The 15,953-nt window shown below is 43.7% G+C and overlaps 1 protein-coding gene across 2 annotated transcripts in view; it reads left to right on the forward strand.

Annotated features, from left to right (window-relative positions):
• Window positions 1–15,953, forward strand: part of LOC311110828 (E3 ubiquitin-protein ligase MARCHF5) — a 38,759-nt gene that overhangs the window by 20,792 nt on the left and 2,014 nt on the right. The window contains exons 3-5 of one of the 2 annotated variants that reach the window (XM_084153411.1): window positions 12,446–12,576; window positions 12,718–12,919; window positions 13,364–13,530. In XM_084153411.1, coding sequence (XP_084009537.1) covers window positions 12,446–12,576; window positions 12,718–12,919; window positions 13,364–13,530 — 500 coding nt within the window. The remainder of the gene's footprint in view (window positions 1–12,445; window positions 12,577–12,717; window positions 12,920–13,363; window positions 13,531–15,953) is intronic. The other variant, XM_084153412.1, reaches the window with a different exon arrangement.

Here is a 15,953-nt window from a genome sequence, read left to right on the forward strand (position 1 = left end):
GATTCGATGGACACAAGAGGATAGTGTGCTAGTATTGCGTCAGTGGGTCTCTCTGGGGTTATCAGTAGTGCTTAATTGATTATTTAGGTCCGATTAGCACATCTTGTTTACAACTTTACCTAGATTTCCTCTGTGCGTTTAAGTGCTAGGCTACATCACGGCACCTCACTGGGGGCTGCCTCTACCTTTTTTGAGGTGAACACAGCTGCATTCATAGAATTACATATCGAATTTAATAGGATATCTATGGCTTCGTCTGTATGCTTAGGAGACATAGACATGTTGATTATAGTGTGCTTTGAAGTAAGCAGAGTGCTGCGCTCTGAAGTGAACACAAAAAGAACAGCACTATGTTGCTAGCTCCTTCCTACAGTCTTCTAATGTAAAGTACTAGTCTGTGTTCTGGGCTTGATCACTGGGGCATAGGCCTACAGACAGACACGGGACTAAACAGCTTCTGTGTCTGGATTTATATTCACCCGACTGTGCTAAAAGTAGAAGTAAACTTCTTTAGAAATTGTTTACTTTTCCTTCTGTTGGGAATGGCTTTAAGGGTGTTTCAGGGACTTTAATCAATCTCGGAAACATGGCACTTTCGCAGCTCACAGACATTGGAGGACAACTTTCGATTGGTCTAATAAAGGCAGAGCTGAAGAGATGGGTGCTGGGTGGTGTTAAGATGCTGAAGTGTAGTTATTTTCTCGGGGCGTTCTGCTGAGCCCAGCTCATTTGTTAGCCTGACAGGCATTACTCGTGTTCCTACTCTCAGGGCCGGGCCTCAGGTTAGTACGGCATCACATTGATTAATGTGTTTGGCTGTAGCACACCACTTGTGTCAGGTTTTTCTCTGCTAGTTGTGGGCTGTAAACTCTGACATTTCTAGTAGGAAAGGAAAGTGCAGTTAGCACTGGTATGGGAAGCTAGCTAGATTTTTTAAAACCTCAGCAACTGACGATTTCCACCCACCCTATCATGCTGATTTGGCCGGTGGTGTAAAATGAGGGACGGTGTGACCTTGCTGGTCCTTCTGGGAGAGGGTAAAAAAAAGTGGGTTGGAACAGTGTGCCAACATGCCTGCCCGCCAGTGAGGAACTGGGATGCAGTTGCAGTTTTTCTCTCTCTATCCCACCCATCCTCTTTTAATTATGTTAATTAGGAATTTGCTGAAATGAATTGCTCAGCTTTCCTTTTTGCCATTAAGTGTGACCCAGTTCCCCCTGACTGTGGATGGTTTAATGCTTAGGCTGGGACAAAGCGGAAGGGATTCCGACACTGTCATCAAAATATGCCCAGATTAATGTGCTCAAGTGGCACGAGATCAATCTGGTTGGCAAACATAGGAGTGGCAGAACTGACACGACGCAGGAAGCCAATGTGTTCGTAACTACTTTTAGAAATTAAAAGTGTTTGTTCCCCATTGTGCCTTTGGCAGCTTTGACGTGACAAATGTCACCCTTCCGTTGTTCCTTCAGGTATCTGTAGCCAGCTAAAAAGTCCGCTGCAGTCCTATGACTGCCTTGCATGCTGAGTAGAGGGAGAAAGCAGCCATCTTGGACTGAAACACCATTGTTCTTACATTTGAGACCTGATTTCATGGCTTTCTCCCAAAATAGCAGCGTCACTATAGGCATTCAGTGCAAATATAAAGTCACTGTTGTTTTAGCAGTGGGCATTGCTGGATTATTTGACCAGTTGTGGTCACCACCAATGTAAACTCCATTTTTGGGGGCACTGAGCAAATTTCAGCTCTGCTGAGCGCAAACTTCAACGTTGTGAAAATTCTGTGCAACTTCCAGCGCACGTTTACTGTGAACACTGAGGCTGTACCTGCTTTAAGTTACAGTTTTAGCAGTGGCTATGCAGGCTACTGTGGCTATTTGATCATAATGTAGGCCTACCAGAGTGGCCTACCATCAAAAACAATGGAGAAAATGCATCCCATAACATTTTAACATGGAAATGGCTGTTCTATCATTCAGCCTGCAGTAGCAACCAATGTGTGGTGTTCAATTTAGGCCTACATTGCATGACACTTTTGAGAAAAAAAACAACAACATGCAGGGCTTGACATTAACCTGTTTATCCACTTGTCCTTCAGACAAGGAGGTGACTGAAAATGTTGGTGTTTTGATGCAAGAAACCACTTATTACAGATAATCAGACAAATTATGCTACCCTCTGCCTATTGGCTACTTAGCTTATTCAAGCCTGTCTCAAAATACAACACTGCCCCTTTTAAGACCAAAAAAAAACTAACTGGCAAAGGATATCAACAAAATGTGCACACATGGCTACATGCAGCTCTCGCTTTGATCTCAAAACAAACGCAACTACTCACGACCGCTCATGCTGTAAACACAGTCCAGTTCAAAATAAATGGCACATATCCATATATGGCAATGGTATATTTGCATATAGGCCTACTGTAGCTCTGATTGTTTATGCCACACCGGTCTGTGTAGAGTACAGGCTGAGTAGTGCGTGTCAATGCAATAGAATCCTACTCCGATGCGTTCTGCCTACAACAAAATATCTTGCATAGTTCGTTTTGTTTCTGTATGATGCATTGAAAGTGGCTAATATTGCGTTGATTCGGTCCCAATTGCCACAGTAAAGGGAAATGTTGATAGTATTAACAAGGAACACTCTAGAACAGTGGTCACCAACCTTTTCTGAGTCAAGATCACTGAGTCAAAAAGCCGAGATCTACTGCTCAGATTTTTTTAAAACATGACTTAAAAACGCACGCCTATGCAACATTATCCAATTAAAAACAGTACTGTAGCAATGAGGTTTGTGCAGTAAGCTATAGGCCCAATACATTATCACCACATATTGGCTTTGCTTGAATTGACATGCCAGTGAATGCAATGTTGTTCGGGCAATTTTTAAAAATTATATTTCAACATTTGTGGTAGGCTATATGATCACACCGGTAATAGGATCCGTTGTTGTATTACTTGTGAAGCACAGCTGAGTGAGCATACATAAAAATATATATATATTTAACATTTTACTGGGCTGATGGTGCCTCTCAGCGGAGGGAGAGAACAGCAGACTGAGGGTCTGCCTCTCAACATCCCTCCGGTCTCCCTTTCCTCCACTGACACTGACCAAGAAGAGACACTGTCTTCCAGCTGATGGCGAAACTCGAGTCGCACCGCATTATTTCTGCCACATGCACAAATTCATCTTGTTACTCCTATGAACAGAGAAAGTGAAATATTCCTTGATAATAAAAAAGACCCAAGCCGCTAATTATTACAACAACGCTCGCCTATCGATACACTTTCCTACTCCTTCGTTACCTCTTGCAGTGCTTGTAGCGCTGAGTGGAAATAGGAAGAACGCGCATTTTATGGCTTATAAAAGTGTTGACAGTGCTGAGTAAGAACTTAAACATGAATTCACTCATAGAAACAGCATATCTTTGCTGTATTCGTTGACAGTCTCTCTCTAGTCATGGTTTTAACTTTCTTTTATACCTGCTACGTTACTGCAGACACTGTCATCTGAGCCATCCAATTGACCAGCAATGGGCTTATAGTGCACTTGATTTGCTCTCTGGGCCCGCCGGGAAGGCAGAGTTTGTACCGTCAGACACATTAACTGGTTCAAAATGGCAACAGTTTGCCTACCCGGCGCACAGGGCAGCTGAATCGGGTGCACCTACCGCCAGCAGCCCGAGACGAAGAAATACATATAGGAACACAAGGCTTTATTGTTGTTTTTTTTACAGAAATGTTTGGCGATCAACTAGGAATGCCTTAGATCACGATCGACCAGTTGGTGACCACTGCTCTAGAAAGTTGAGTGAAGTTCAATCTTGTTCTTCTCTCTGTGGGCTGATATTTCTGTGCGGCAGTGTCGGGGCTACTGCACGCCCGTGCGCAGTTTAGAGGGAACATTGGTCACCACTCATAAGTAATCTCTTCAGGTTGACATGGTGTGGCTAGCCAACTAAAAAAGAACAACTTCATTTTCAAAATGAGCATCAACCCTTAACCTGAGAATAACCTATGGCTCTAAGAATATCCCAGGGAAAAGCCACTTCTCCTTTTAGACTAGTAGTCTAATGTGATCTCAAGGCTCACTCAAAATGTGGCGGCCTATGTATCCAAACATTCAAAACGAGAGTTTGAATTCCCCATTACGCTTAATGTCTTCATAGCTTTATGAAGGTGATATTTGCTTGACTCTTTATTGGGGTTTGATTCTGTCCTAGCAGAAGGTCTTTTGACCCCCTTGGTAGTAACGAGCTGGGTTTTTTTCAGCTGTACTGGGCCAGCTGCAGCTTAACTAGGCCTTTCTTTGCAGCACTTGACCATATTTACTTTACATTTACATCATTTAGCAGACGCTCTTATCCAGAGCGACTTACATATGACTGAACAATAATCAAGACAAGGTTGCAGGACTGGCTTTGTTACGGACAGACCTCTCCCCATCTTTAAAACCATTTAATCTATATGTTTTGACCATGACAGTTTACAATCTAAGGTAACACAAAGTAATTTAGTCTCCTCAACTTGTTCAACAGCAACACAATTCATTGCCAGATTCAGCTGAGGTCTAGAACTTAAGGAATGATTTGTACCAAATAAAATGCTCTTAGTTTTAGAGATGTTCAGGACCAGTTTATTACTGGCCACCCATTCCAAAACTGACCAACTCTTTGTTCAAGGTTTCAGTGACTTCATTAGCTGTGGTTGCTGATGCGTATTTGGTTGAATCATCAGCATACATGGACATGCATGCTTTGTTTAATGCCAGTGGCAGGTCATTGGTAAAAATAGAAAAGAGTAGAGGGCCTAGAGAGCTGCCTTGCCGTACATCACACTTTACATGTTTGACATTAGAGAAGCTTACATTAAAGAAAACCCTCTGAGTTCTATTAGATAGCGCTGAATCCATGATATTGCAGAGGTTAAAAAGCATAATATGTTTTCTCAACCGGTTATGGTCAATAGTATCAAAGGCTGCACTGAAATCTAACAGTACAACTTCCACATTCTTCTTATCATTTTTCTTCAACCAATCAGTCATTTGTGTCAGTGTAGTACATGTTGAGTGCCCTTTTCTATAAGCATGCTGAAAGTCTGTTGCTAATTTGTTTACAGAGAAATAGCATTGCATTTGGTAAAACACAATTTCTTCCAACAGTTTGCTAAGAGCTGGTTGAACCAGTAAAGGCCGCTTTACCACTCTTGGGGAGCGGAATGACATTGGCTTCCCTCCAGGCATGAGGACAAAGACTGTCCTTTATGTTAAGATTAAAGATGTGACAGATAGGAGTGGCTATAGAGTCAGCTACCATCCACGTTTTCAATGCCAGGAGGTTTGTCATTGATTGATGACAAAAATGTGTCCACCTCTCCCACACTAAGTTTACAAAATTCAAACTTACAATGCTTTTCGTTTATTATTTGTTTTTTTTATGCATGAATACAATGGCTCACTCTTCGTTTTTGGCATTTCCTGCCTAAGTTTGCCCACTTTACCAATGAAGTAATCATAAAAATAATTGGCAACATTAAAAGGTTTTGTGATGAATAAGCCACCTGATTTGATGAAATGGAGTTGAATTAGTCTTTCTGCCCAATATTTCTTTTAAAATACTCCAACATTTTTTCCCATCATTCTTTATATCATTGATCTTGGCTTCATAATACAGTTTCTTCTTCTTTAAGTTGAGTTTAGTCACATAATTTCTCAATTTGCAGTAAGTCAGCCAGTCAGATGTGCAACCAGACTTATTAGACACTCCTTTTGCCCATCTCTTTCAACCATACAGTTTTTCAATTCCTCATCAATCCATAGAGCCTTAACAGTTGTAACAGTCAGTTTCTTAACAGGTGCATGTTTATCAATAATTGAAAGAAGCAATTTCATAAATTCATCAAGTGCAGAGTCTGGATGCTCCTTATTAATCACATCAGAACAACAACTATTTTTATCATCCACAGAAGAGTCACAGCGAAATCTTTTGTGTGATCTCTTATACATTATTTTAGACCCACTATTTTAGGCTGAGAGAATTTGCAGTTGTAAGGCTAATTTACTGCAATTCTACACATTTTGCCATGTCTCATGCTTTCTGAGTGACTCACATTATAACAACATATGACATGGCATGACAGAAAATACTGAATGCATCAATTTTTGAATTTTAGGTTCTCCCTGATTGGTGATTTGTTAGTTCTTAAAGATTATCTTATTTAAAAATCAATATGTCCATTCTCTTTTCTGCATACTTTCTGGTTTTAGTCATTTAACTTTACACTGTAAATGTTTTTCATCCCAAAAATTATTTTCACAAAAAATAAGAATGTGGACACCTGCTCATTGAACATCTCATTCCAAAATCATGGGCATTAATATGGAGTTGGTCCCCCCTTTGCTGCTATAACAGCCTCCACTCTTCTGGAAAGGCTTTCCACTAGATGTTGGAACATTGCTGCGGGGACTTGCCTCCATTCAGCCACGAGCACTGGCTCAAAGTCTGCGTTCCAATTCATCCCAAAGGTGTTCGATGGCATTGAGGTCAGGGCTCTGTGCAGGCCAGTCAAGTTCTTCCACACAGATCTCGACAAACCATTTCTGTATGGACGTCACTTTGTGCACGGGGCATTGTCATGCTGAAACAGGAAAGGGCCTTCCCCAAACTGTAGCCACAAAGTTGGAAGCACAAAATCGTCTAGAATGTTATTGTATGCTGTAGCATTAAGATTTCCCTTCACTGGAACTAAGGGGCCGACCCCGAACCATGAAAAAACAGCCCCACACCATTATTCCTCCTCCACCAAACATTACAGTTGGCACTATGTATTCGGGCAGGTAGTGTTCGCCTGGCATCCGCCAAACCCAGATTCGTCCGTCGGACTGCCAGATGGTGAAGGGTGCTTCATCACTCCCAGAGAACGCGTTTCCACTGCTCCAGAGTCCAATGGCAGCGATCTTAACACCACTTCGGCCAACGCTTGGCATGGCACGTGGTGATTTTAGGCTTGTGTGCGGCTGCTCGGCCATGGAAACCCATTTCATGAAGCTCCAGACAAAGTTATTGTGCTGACGTTGCTTCTAGAGGCAGTTTGGAACTCTGTAGTGAGTGTTGCAACCGAGGACAGACTATTTTTACGCTCTTCAGCATTCGGCGTCCCGTTCTGTGAGCTTGTGTGGGCCTACCACTTTGCGGCTGAGCCGTTGTTGCTCCTAGACGTTTGTACTTCACAATAACAGCACTTAGCGGGGCAGAAATTTGACAAACTGACTTGTTGGAAAGGTGACATCCTATGAAGGTGCCACGTTGGAAGTCACTGAGCTCTTCAGTATGGGCCATTCTACCGCCAATGTTTGTCTATGGAGATTTAATGGCTGTGTGCTCGATTTCATACACCTGTCAGCAACGGGCTCAAATAGCCGAATCCATGTGTGTGTTATAGATATACAGTACCAGTCAGACATCAGAACTATGGAATAACACATATGGAATCATGTAGTAACCAAAAAAGTGTTAAACTTCAAATAGCCATCCTTTGCCTTGATGACCACTTTGTACACTCTTGGCATTCTCTCAACCGACTTCACCTGGAATGCTTTTCCAACAGTCTTGAAGGAGTTCCCACATATGCTGACCACTTGTTGGCTGCTTTTCCTTCACTCTGCCGTCCGACTCATCCCAAACCATCTCAATTGGGTTGAGGTCGGGGGATTGTGGAGGCCAGGTCATCTGATGCAGCACTCCATCAGTCTCCTTCTTGGTAAAATAGCCCTTACACAGCCTGGAGGTGTGTTGGGTCATTGTTCTGTTGAAAAACAAAACCAGCACAAACCAGATGGGATGGTGTATCACTGCAGAATGCTGTGGTAGCCATGCTGGTAAAGTGTGCCTTGAATTCTAAATAAATCACACAGTGTCACCAGCAAAGCACCCCCACACCATAACACCTCCTCCTCCATGCTTTACGGTGGGAACTACACATGCGGAGATCATCCGTTCACCCACACCGCGTCTCACAAAGACACGGCGGTTGGAACCTAAAATCTCAAATTTGGACTCCAGACCAAAGGACACATTTCCAACGGCCTAATGTCCATTGTTTGTGTTTCTTGGCCCAAGCAGGTCTCTTCTTCTTATTGGTGTGGTTTCTTAGCAGCAATTTGACCATGAAGGCCTGATTCACACAGTCCCCTGTGTCTGTGATTTAAACTCTGTGAAGCATTTATTTAGGCTGCAATATCTGAGGCTGGTAACTCTAATGAACTTATCCTCTGCAGCAGAGGTAACTCTGGGTCTTCCATTCCTGTGGCGGTCCTCATGAGAGCCAGTTTCATCATAGCGCTTGATGGTTTTTGCGACTGCACTTGAAGAAACTTTCAAAGTTCTTGAAATGTTCCGTATTGACTGACCTTCATTTCTTAAAGTAGTGATGGACTGTTGTTTCTCTTTGCTTATTTGAGCTGTTCTTGCCATAATTCCAGGTGACTACCTCATGAAGCTGGATGAGAGAATGCCAAGAGTGTGGAAAGCTGGCATCAAGGCAAAGGGTGGCTATTTGTAATACTTTTTTGGTTACTACGTGATTCCATATGTGTTATTTAATAGTTTTGATGTCTTCACTATTATTCTATAATGTAAAAATAAAGAAAAACCCCTTGAATGAGTAGGTGTGTCCAAACTTTTGACTGGTGGTGTTTTTTAGGTGAAACTAATTTTGGGGATGGAAAAATGTTTAGTGTAAACTTTAAACGACTTAAACCATGTATACATTATACATATTTTTGTGAATTCTTTATAAATGTTTTGGGGATATAGGCAGCCCTGAAAAAAACACTTAGGCAGCCCGCCCAATACTTTTCTATGCAGAAGAAACTCTGCAAGAGGAGTGGACAGTGTCTATGTACTGATTTGATGTCTGTCTCTGAAATCCCAGACCTAGGGCAACAGCACTGGAACATTGTTAATGTGGGAGGCAACCTGTCTGCCTAGGGAGACAAATCTCTATCTCTGAGTTGGATATGACCAGTGGTTCAGGTCCAGCAGAGGGAGATGGGCTCTGCTGCTACAGGTGCCATGGCAACAGTGCCAAGTAGTGCCACGATGACTAGTGCCACATAATCAGCTCATTGGCCTAGTCGAGGATCACTAAAACATTCAACGTCAAACGGATGCTTTAGGTTTTCAAATTATGACATGGGCTGCATTTTTTATTCATGCCCTGAATTAAGCAGAATTACAATAGAAATGAACCCAACCCTGCTCAAACAATGACGCAGCATTAAAGTCTCCCAAGTGACACTTTGGGGTGTAGCCTACTTTTTGAAAAAGACAGCTCCGTATAGCCACCGATAAGGACAATCCATCACATCAAGGAGACCTGATGTCCCGGACCCCTTTCTCCCTTTAGTGTTCTCCACTGGTCTCCTGCTGCAGGTATTAATAGTTTCTGGATGGGCCTGCGTGATTAAAGCAGGTTGCCTCCCGTCCCTGTAAATATTGAATGATTTTCTCCTTAGTGCTCTAGAATGCGAGAGAGGAGGATGAGGAAGAAAAAGAAGGGAAGATTGAGGTCATAGCTATTACTTGACTGTGTCTAATACGGGGTAAAATGGGGTAGGCTACTATATATGACACACAGTGGCTGCCTAATCTGATCTTTGACACAGGCCTGTTCTTATGGCACAGAGATGAATTATAGCCAGGTTCACACACATGGTCTCCCTCTAGCATTGTAAAGGTGTTCCGCAGCCTTAATCTAAATAACAATCCATTCCTCTCCTATCTGCCTGAGCCTCTTTGTCACTACACATTCCAGCACAAATGTTTTCCGGTCAAACCCAATACTTCACATTATTTTGCTCTGAGCACAACAGGAATGCTAAATAAAGGAAGCTCATTCTTTTGAGCATTTACGCGTTGCTGAAATCACCTTACTCATTGTACTTTAGGAATGTCTCACGACGGTGTGTGTGTGTGTTTTTTTTGTTTTGTGTATTCTGTGTGCTTTTCCTCACTGCTGAAGTTACCTTCCTCGTTGAATATTTCACGAGTGTGGCCTACATGTATCTACACTACATGGTATGTGGACACCCCTTCAATTTAGTTGATTCGGCTATTTCAGCCACACCGGTTGCTGACAGGTGTATAAAATCGAGCACACAGCCATACAATCTCCATAGACAAACATTGGCAGTAGAATGGCCTTACTGAAGAGCTCAGTGACTTTCAATGTGTCACTTTGTCAAATTTCTGCCCTGCTAGAGCTGCCCCGGTCAACTGTAAGTGCTGTCATTGTGAAGTGGAAACGTTTAGGAGCAACAACGGCTCATCCGCGAAGTGGTAGGCCACACAAGCTCACAGAACGAGACCGCCGAGTGCTGAAGCGCGTAACGCGTATAAATCATCTGTCCTCGGTTGCAACACTCACTACCGAGTACCAAACTGCCTCAGGAAGCAACATCAGCACAATAACTGTTTGTCGGGAGCTTCATGAAATGGGTTTCCATGGCCGAGCAGCCGCACACAAGCCTAAGATCACCATGCGCAATGCCAAGCGTCGGCTGGAGTGGTGTAAAGCTCGCCGCCATTGGACTCTGGAGCAGTGGAAACGCGTTCTCTTGAGTGATGAATCACGCTTCACCATCTGGCAGTCCGACAGATTAATCTGGGTTTGACGGATGCCAGGAGAACGCTACCTGCCCCAAAGAAGTTTGGAGGAGGAGGAATAATGGTCTGGGGCTGTTTTTCATGGTTCGGGCTAGGCCCCTTAGTTCCAGTGAAGGGAAATCTTGACGATACAGCATACAATGACATTCTAGACAATTCTGTGCTTCCAACTTTGTGGCAACAGTTTGGGGAAGGCCCTTTCCTGTTTCAGAATGACAATGCCCCCGTGCACAAAGCGAGGTCCATACAGAAATGGTTTGTGCCCAGAGCCCTGACCTCAACCCAATCGAACACCTTTGGGATGAATTGGAACGCAGACTGTGAGCCAGGCCTAATTGCCCAACATCAGTGCCCGACCTCACTAATGCTTTTGTGGCTGAATGGAAGCAAGTCCCCGCAGCAATGTTCCAAACATCTAGTGGAAAGCCTTCCCAGAAGAGTGCAGGCTGTTATAGCAGCAAAGGGGGGACCAACTCCTTATTAATGCCAATGATTTTGGAATGAGATGTCCACATTCTTTTGACCATGTATGTGTATTATGTTTTTTTTCCCTTTAGTTTATTTTGTGTTTTTTCTCATTGCTTAAGACATCACTTCCTCATTGTACTTCAAGTAGGGCTACTTTCATTGTACTTAGGACACGGGTTAGGGTCAGAGAGTAGGGTGAATGGTGTATACCACAGGTGTCAAACTCATTCCACAGAGGGCTGAGTGTCTGCACTCCTCCCTTGTACTTGATTGATGAATTAAGGTCAGTGATTAGTAAGGAACTCTCCTCACCTGGTTGTCTAGGTCAGTGGTTCCCAAACTGGGGTGTGCTAGGGGTCAGAAAGTTGTAATAGTAGAATGCACAAGGTGCAATTTTTAAATTGGGTAGTGCATCAGTTTTCCTCCTGTCATGTCAGTCATTGCATACCTTTTAGAGAGCTATTATAGCTTGTCAGAAATGTTCAAATCAACTAGCCCATGTCAGCTAAAGTTTTTTAGCTAGGTTTTTTAGCCCATAGATTTTGTTGTAATGTTTGAGTGACTCATATCACATGAATAAACATTAGACATGACAAAATGTATAGAATTGCAAGAAAATGAGCTTTAAAACAGCAAAATGTTCTCTGCACACCATTACAAAATCTGTAGAATTGCAGGAAATAAGCTTTAAACCTCCACCAACAAGAGGCGTGTGAACAGTTTGTCATGAACAGTGCTTGTGCCCATAGAAATAGACGTGCGTGTAGGGGGGACGCGGGATGTTCCCCAATGCTGGAAGGGGGTGCCGGAGTGAAAAAGTTTGGGAACCCCTGGTCTAGGTCTTAATTGAAAGAAAAAAAACTGCAGACACTAGGGCATCCATGGAATGAGTTTGACACCGCTGGTGTGTACTGTACACTAAGAATTCTACCACCAGGAGAGCAGCCATCTTATGACCCCTCCTGGAGAGGTGTCGTCTGATTGGTGCTCTACTTTACTCCACCTCAGCATGAGATATTTGTAGCGTTCTAGATGGACTCTGCTTGGCCCTTTTTCACTGTAAAAACAAATAAAATGCTCAAGTGAAAAGAGTTCACACGAAAATGGCCAGTGATTGAAAACCGACACTAAAACAGGGTTTTCCATTGCAAAACGATTTTCTACGGTGTTCCCTAATGAATATGATCCAGGCCACAGACGGGACAACACCCTTCACGACCCTATTTTACAATCTGTAACAAACACTATCACCTTCTTCATACTTGGTGTGTGTGGTCTCTTTTTAACTCTTATCTTTCTGTATCCCTCCAGGGCCGGTGGTGTATGTGCTAGACCTGGCTGACCGGCTCATCTCCAAGGCCTGTCCCTTCGCTGCCGCTGGCATCATGGTGGGCTCCATTTACTGGACCGCTGTCACCTACGGGGCCGTCACTGTCATGCAGGTGAAAGCACAAACACACACAGCTGTGTTTATCGACAGACTACGGGTGCATTTGACTTGGCAGTGCATTACATAAGGTGCCATTTCGGACGCACTCTATCGTTAAGCTACCAATCTTGACCATGGTGTCCCCTGTGCCCAGGTGGTGGGCCATAAGGAGGGCCTGGATGTGATGGAGCGGGCAGACCCCCTGTTCCTGCTTATCGGCCTGCCCACCATCCCCGTCATGCTGATCCTGGGGAAGATGATCCGCTGGGAGGACTACGTGCTGCGCTTCTGGAGGAAGTACTCCAACAAGCTGCAGATCCTCAACAGCATCTTCCCAGGTCAGAAAGGACACATTGGTAGGGATGCAAGCCGTTCTGCAACACCAGTGTTATGTGAAAGCTTATTCATTGTGTGTGTCTGTATGATGAAGAGTGGGTGATAAAGATCTTATTAGATACTTGATGGATGATGCTACCTGTGTTAAAGACTGTTGTAATGTTGTGTGAACAATGTGGCTTGACCCAGTGTGTGAGCAGTGTTTGTGGGGATAAAAGAGCGCTTAGACGGGGTCCGTCCGTTGTGGCTTGTGGTGGTGGTATGTAGGTTCAGTAGCAGTGGGGTTTTCCCACTGATCTCATCATCAAGGATAGTGATTGATGTGGGTAGAAACCGAACCCATCACTTGATGAATGTGTTTTGTTTAGCATATCCAACTGTGTGAAGATGTACTGGCAAAACATCAACACCCACAATGCACCTCACCCATCCTGACCCTGCACCCTCCTCTCTGTCTTTCTCAGGGATTGGGTGTCCAGTGCCTCGTATCCCGGCAGAGGCCAGCCCCCTGGCGGACCACGTGTCAGCCACCAGGATCCTGTGTGGCGCCCTGGTCTTTCCCACCATCGCCACCATCGTTGGCAAACTCATGTTCAGCAGCGTCAACTCCAACCTGCAGAGGACCATCCTGGTGGGTAACAAAAACGAACCTCTGTGTCCTGTTAGTCATACACAGACAGACAGTGGGCCTGGGTTTTGGCCATTGTAGTTATATGGACCACATATTCCTCCTATGTAGTGATTGCAGGGTTTTTGCAATGGCTATACAGTGCATTCTGAAATTATTCAGACCCCTTGACCTTTTTCACATTTTGTTACGTTACAGCCTTATCCTGAAATGGATTAAATAAAAATAAAAAACTCATAAAGCTGCACGCAATAGCCCATAATGACAAAGCGAAAACAGGTTTTTATAATTGTTTACAATTATATTATTATCATCTTTGATGTTTTTACAACTTGATTGGAGTCCACCTGTGGTAAATTCAATTGATTTGACAAGATTTGGAAAGACACACACCTGTCTATATAAAGTCCCACAGTTGACAGTGCATGTCAGGGGCAAAAACCAAGCCATGAGGTCGAAGGAATTGTCCATAGAGCTCCGAGACAGGATAGTGTCAAGGGACAGATCTGGGGAAGGTTACCAAGACATTTCTGCAGCATTGAAGGTCCCCAAGAACACAGTGGCCTCCATCATTCTTAAATGGAAGAAGTTTGGAATCACCAAGACTCTTCCTAGAGCTGGCCGCCTGGCCAAACTGAGCAATTGGGGGAGAAGGGCCTTGATCAGGGTGGTGACCAAGAACCCAATGGTCACTCTGACAGAGCTCCAGAGTTCCTCTGTGGAGACGGGAGAACCTTCCAGAAGGACAACCATCTCTGCAGCACTCCACCAATCAGGCCTTTATGGTAGAGTGGCCAGATGGAAGTAAAAGGCACATTGACAGCCCGGCTGGAGTTTGCCAAAAGGCACCTAAAGGTCTCAGACCATGAGAAACAAGATTCTCTGGTCGAATGAAACCAAGATTGAACTCTTTGGCCTGAATGCCAAGCGTCGTGTCTGGAGGAAACCTGGCACCATCCCTACGGTGAAGCATGGTGGTGGCAGCATCATGCTGTGGGGATGTTTTTCAGTGGCAGGGACTGGGCGACTAGTCAGTATCGAGGGAAAGATGAACGGAGCGAAGTACAGAGAGATCCTTGATGAAAACCTGCTCCAGAGCGTTCAGGACTTCAGGCTGGGGGCGAAGGTTCACCTTCCAACAGGACAACGACCCTAAGCACACAGCCAAGACAACGCAGGAGTGGCTTTGTGACAAGTCTGTGGATGTCCTTCAGTAGCCCAGCCAGAGCCCGGACTCTAACCCGATCGAACATCTCTGGAGAGACCTGAAAATAGCTGTGCAGCGACGCTCCCCATCCAACCTGACAGAGCTTGAGAGGATCTGCAGAGAACAATGGGAGAAACTCCCCAAATACAGCTGTGCCAAGCTTGTAGCGTCACTCAAGGCTGTAATCGCTGCCAAAGGAGCTCCAACAAAGTACTGAGTAAAGGGTCTGAATACTTATGTAAATGTGATATTTCAGCTTTTTATTTTTAATACATTTGCAAAAATGTCTAAGAACCTGTTTTTGCTTTGTCATTATGGGGTATCGTGTGTAGATTGATGAGGGAAAAAACCTATTTGTCAGGTGGGAAGGAGAAGTAAACAACATTAATAGACTTGGTAGATTTTGATGTCCCCACATTATAATTGGAAGAGGAAATGTAAACTCTAACATAGCCTATTAACTAGAAAGGTAACTCCAAACACTTTTGCTAAGAGCTGCTGTTTAGCTTGCTAAACAAAGGTTAGCCATGTGTTGGCAAAAATGTATGTCCAAGTCAAGAAAGCTTACCAGCAGCCAGCGGGATTTGCCGCACTGGTAGCCAATTCACCGGTGCTTTTTCAAAGTGTAATGGCCTCCAATGAGTATAATTTGCTCAATATGAAGATGTGAGAAATGAAGTTGACATCATTAGAAATTATATTTTTCTCTTCTACTGTAGGTATGTAATTCAAAATTAGTTTATTATGTTGCTAGCAATATTCATAATGTTAATTTTAAAAAATCACTATTTATATACACTGAACAAAAATATAAAGGCAACATGTAAAGTGTTGGTCCCATGTTTCATGAGCTGAAATAAAAAATCCCCGAAATGTTCCATACGCACAAAAACTTCTCTCAAAATGTGTGCAATTTTTTTTTTTACATCCCTGTTAGTGAACATTTCTCCTTTGCCAAAATAATCCATCCACCTGACAGGTGTGGCATATCAAGAAGCTGATTAAACAGCATGATCATTACACAGGTGCACCTTGTGCTGGGGACAATAAAAGGCCACTTTAAAATGTGCTGTTTTTTCACACAGCACAATGCCACAGATGTCTCTAGTTTTGAAGGAGTGTGCAATTGGCATGCTGACTGCAGGAATGTTCCACCAGAGCTGTTGCCAGAGAATGTAATGTTCATTTCTCTACCATAAGCTTGGCAGTAACCACGCCA

Source organism: Coregonus lavaretus, assembly GCF_964263955.1.
Source record: "Coregonus lavaretus genome assembly, chromosome: 36".
Taxonomy (NCBI): Eukaryota; Metazoa; Chordata; class Actinopteri; order Salmoniformes; family Salmonidae; genus Coregonus; species Coregonus lavaretus.